The following is a 3,726-nucleotide window of genomic DNA, read 5'->3' as shown; positions in this document are numbered from 1 at the left end:
CCATGAGGTTAGAGATGTCCTGTGGTCACGCGGTTACCCCCGAGTCGCTAACCCAATGGTGTCGCAGCCTCCTGGACCAGGTGCTCACAATTGACACTGACAAACAGACATCATGAAATGAACACCAGTCATACCAACTGTTGCTAAGAAAGAGATGTTCGCAGAAAAAGAAATGTAGAATTTAAAATGTTCATGTGATTTATATTATTCATATAATCATATACATCTATATATGCATTATTGCGAATCATTCAAATTGTTATTGAAATGATTGTGCCCGCATCATGTCTTGTTCTGTCCTCCAATGGTCTCTTTAGTTGTGTTATTCTCAATGCTCTCAACGTCTTATCTTCTTTGAAAATTCCAGAGTCAGTACAAGTTCCTCTGCCCTGCGATCAAGGATGGCACAGTGAAGTGTGGTGTGGAGTGGCCTTACCAGGAGGTGCGTTGGAAGGCTGTTCTGACCACAGAGGAGATGGTGCACTTTGAAGAGACTTTGGCCCATCTGGCTGCAACCAAATATTGTGAATTCAAACAAGTAAGTGTCTGTTACCATTCATATGCAGTCTTATCTTTACCATTTACAGAGATGTTTTACAGTATGTAGTGTTGGTCAAAGCAAGATTCTTTACCACATAATCTAGAACACAAGATATGTATCGTTATGCTGTTATTTGTAAGACATTTTCAGGGGTGCAAACATGTCACCTTTTAGCCGTTTTAGCCGTTTTTACCTCAAAATAGATCAACAGTTTTCATAAATGTTCTTTGTTCTCAGGCAAAAAAAAATGTTGTCACCTTTTTGGGCCATCACCAGTTTGCATCCCTGAAGAATCCTCAATGCATGGAGACATGACATTTTACCTCAAATCCTTACAGTACAGCAGCAACCACATTTCGAACATAGAATCTCACCCCCATCCTCTCTTCTGTCTTCCTTCTATACCCCTTCCATCCCAGTGCCCTGGCTGCAAATCTTTTGTTGAGAGAGTGGATCTCTCCAACCTGAGCGTTCGCTGCACCATATGCTCACAGGTCAAACACCAGGTCTATGAGTTCTGCTGGCAGTGCCTGAAGCAGTGGAAAGGTCTGAGGCCTCGGTCTGACAGGTGTGACAACGATGGCTGCACCAATCAGGATCTGGAGCTGCTGATGAAGTGCCCCACCACTTCTCTACCCCAGGTGAAGGGGGTCACCGCCTGCCCTTCCATACGCGTCTGCCCCACCTGTGGCCAAAGGGTGGAGCATGACAAGACAGGATGTAAAAACATCCTCTGCCCCCGCTGTCAGGTGGAGTTCTGCTTCGTGTGCCTGAAGCTGAAGCCCATTTGCCTGCAGACCAGTTCATATTTCATAGCCTGTTCTGCAGGGGTGGCTCCCAGGCAGACCTCTATACCAGTCTGGCACAGAAACTAAGATTTATGCTCAGTATAAGGGTCCAATAGTGTCCTTTCCACTCTTTTTGTTCACTTTGTTTCTCTGTAGGCTACCCTCTGTAATCACGCAACACAGCAATAAAAACAGTTTTTGAAAAGTTTTAATACAAGTGTGCACAAAATTACTTTTTTCATTGCTTGGTGAGCTACTGTATATCAGAATTGCAGACATATCTTTGTGAAGTGAGGACTGGCAAAGATGCTCTTTTTCTACCCATCAGTCTTTACATCCACCAGCCAACAACAGCACTACGTAAATGACAGACTGGTGCTGTATCCCAGAGGAAGAGAGCAGGGATAGGCCCTCCAGCTGCTTGTCTGTGAAGATTAGTCGTAGGCAGTGGCGTAACTACCATATATGCAGGTAATGCAGCTGCATTAGGGCCCAGAATCATGTAGGGCCCACAGCCCTCGAACTATCGTATCATATTCATGATAAGATCTTAACCACTGAGTCTCAATAATATATACTAATACCTCAATGTTAGATTTCTAAATTAAATGTAAATAAGGATTACTGCCGGGTGATTTGATTTGAAAATGTGCAAAGTGTGCAGAGGAATTTTGGGTTATGGGTTTGGGTTATGTTTGACACATGTCAGGTTACATCTTAACTGCTCCTCCTGAGACATCTTCTGTCCCTCACCACTACGTCTCCTAAAGACACCCGCTTTCCCCCCTACTGTGTCCCTAAGAACTTCTATTGCCCCCCTTGTACTGTTTCTCTGTTTCTCCAGTGTAAAAAAAACAAAAAAAAACAACAACTAGGTTTTAGAAGAAGGTGATAGGGAGAAGGTTTTTCCTTCTATCAATGGCCCCGGGCCTGAGCTAGATTACTCTTCCTGCAACGAATGGTGGACTGATGATTCACATGCTTAGTACTCAAATGTATTGATTGTAAGTCGCTTTGGAATAAGGCATCTGCTAAATGCCAAAAATGTAAATGTAAAACACATTACGTATTGCTACTGTGCGTCCACATTCTGCACAGAAGAAGAAGACAGCACAGCAGGTATCTTAGGCTAGCTAGCTAAGTGACACTCACTGTCACTGAGAGAGAACATTTTCTATATTATTAACCTCAGATAACGTTAGCCACCACTAGGCCTCCTAACCTCAGATAACGTTAGCCAACCTCAACACTGGGTGTGAAAAAGCAACTGCAGAAGTTAAAGCTTAGCTGGAAGTAATTCAGTCAAACTCAGCAAGCACAAAGAAAGTATAAGCTACAGGAAACTAACCAGTAACACTTAATGATAAGGTTCACGAATAGGCTGAATTCATAATAATGTACAAATATTTATTAAGCTTTATGAATTAGAAGCATTTATAGCACCTAAAAGCATATTTTTTAAAACATGTTATAATAATCATAAAACCATTACCAGGTTTCAGATTGAACTTAAACAAAATGTATTTTTGAATTCTGTTTATTGATCCATTTAAACAATTGCATTAGACATACAGATTGTACACACATACACATACACTATTGACATACAGTATTGTCAATATTGACACTCAGTTACTTAAAAGAGCTCTGTAATCAGTAATCATATGAATGGAATTAATTAATGGACAGTATGTAAATTCTATAATCTTTGATCATGGAATAAAACATTGCAACAAACACTATGTGCAGACATCTTACTGATTACAGCCAAACATTGTACAGAATCAGACATAGAAAATACATTTTGATTCTTGTGGAGGGGAGTGTACTGTATATTGTAGCTGTAAGGAAACTGATGGCCTTGTTTACTTGATATCATAAATGTTCTGTTGCTCCCTCTGCAAGATATCTTGGTTAATTATTAATGTAAAGGGAAAGTAACCTAGTATTTTACAGCAGCTTTCTGCAATAGGGACATAAAGATCAAGATTAGCGGTAGGAGTGATTTTAGTCAAAAATGTTTATTAACATGTTTACACCTCCCTTACGAGAATGGAAGGTCACTCACAGAGATACTTTATGTTCAATAAAGATAAAGACAAAAGAGAAAGTGTTTTTTAAGTTTCATTTTTAGATGGTTCCATTTCCCAGAAATGGCCTGGGGCCTCATTTATAGAACGTGCTTAGATCAAATTTTGATCTTACCCGTGTCGTACGTAGAAAACCACGTCAACGTAGTGATTTATACAGAGGGGAACTCTTTCGTTGTGTTCGGGTGGCAGTATTAGGCATTAGCTTAGACTTGTTAAGTATAGGCATTAACTTTGACTTGTTAAGTATAGGCATTAACTTTGACTTGTTAAGTATAGGCATTAACTTTGACTTGTTAAGTATAGG

The 3,726-nt window shown here is 40.3% G+C and overlaps 1 protein-coding gene across 1 annotated transcript; it reads left to right on the top strand.

Annotated features, from left to right (window-relative positions):
- On the top strand, positions 1-1,416 carry LOC308151061 (E3 ubiquitin-protein ligase-like; the record flags this gene model as incomplete). The annotated part of the gene is made up of 3 exons (XM_080523873.1): positions 1-80; positions 368-538; positions 961-1,416. Exons 1-3 carry the CDS (start codon positions 3-5, stop codon positions 1,414-1,416), a joined length of 705 nt encoding a protein of 234 aa, XP_080379999.1. The 5' UTR covers positions 1-2.
- Between the last annotated feature and the right edge of the window lie 2,310 nt (positions 1,417-3,726).

This window comes from Nansenia antarctica (genome assembly GCF_963989245.1).
Source record: "Nansenia antarctica genome assembly, chromosome: 2".
Lineage (NCBI taxonomy): Eukaryota > Metazoa > Chordata > Actinopteri > Argentiniformes > Microstomatidae > Nansenia > Nansenia antarctica.
The sequence above is the reverse complement of the archived record's forward strand: the minus strand, read 5'-3'. Positions and strand labels throughout refer to the sequence as shown.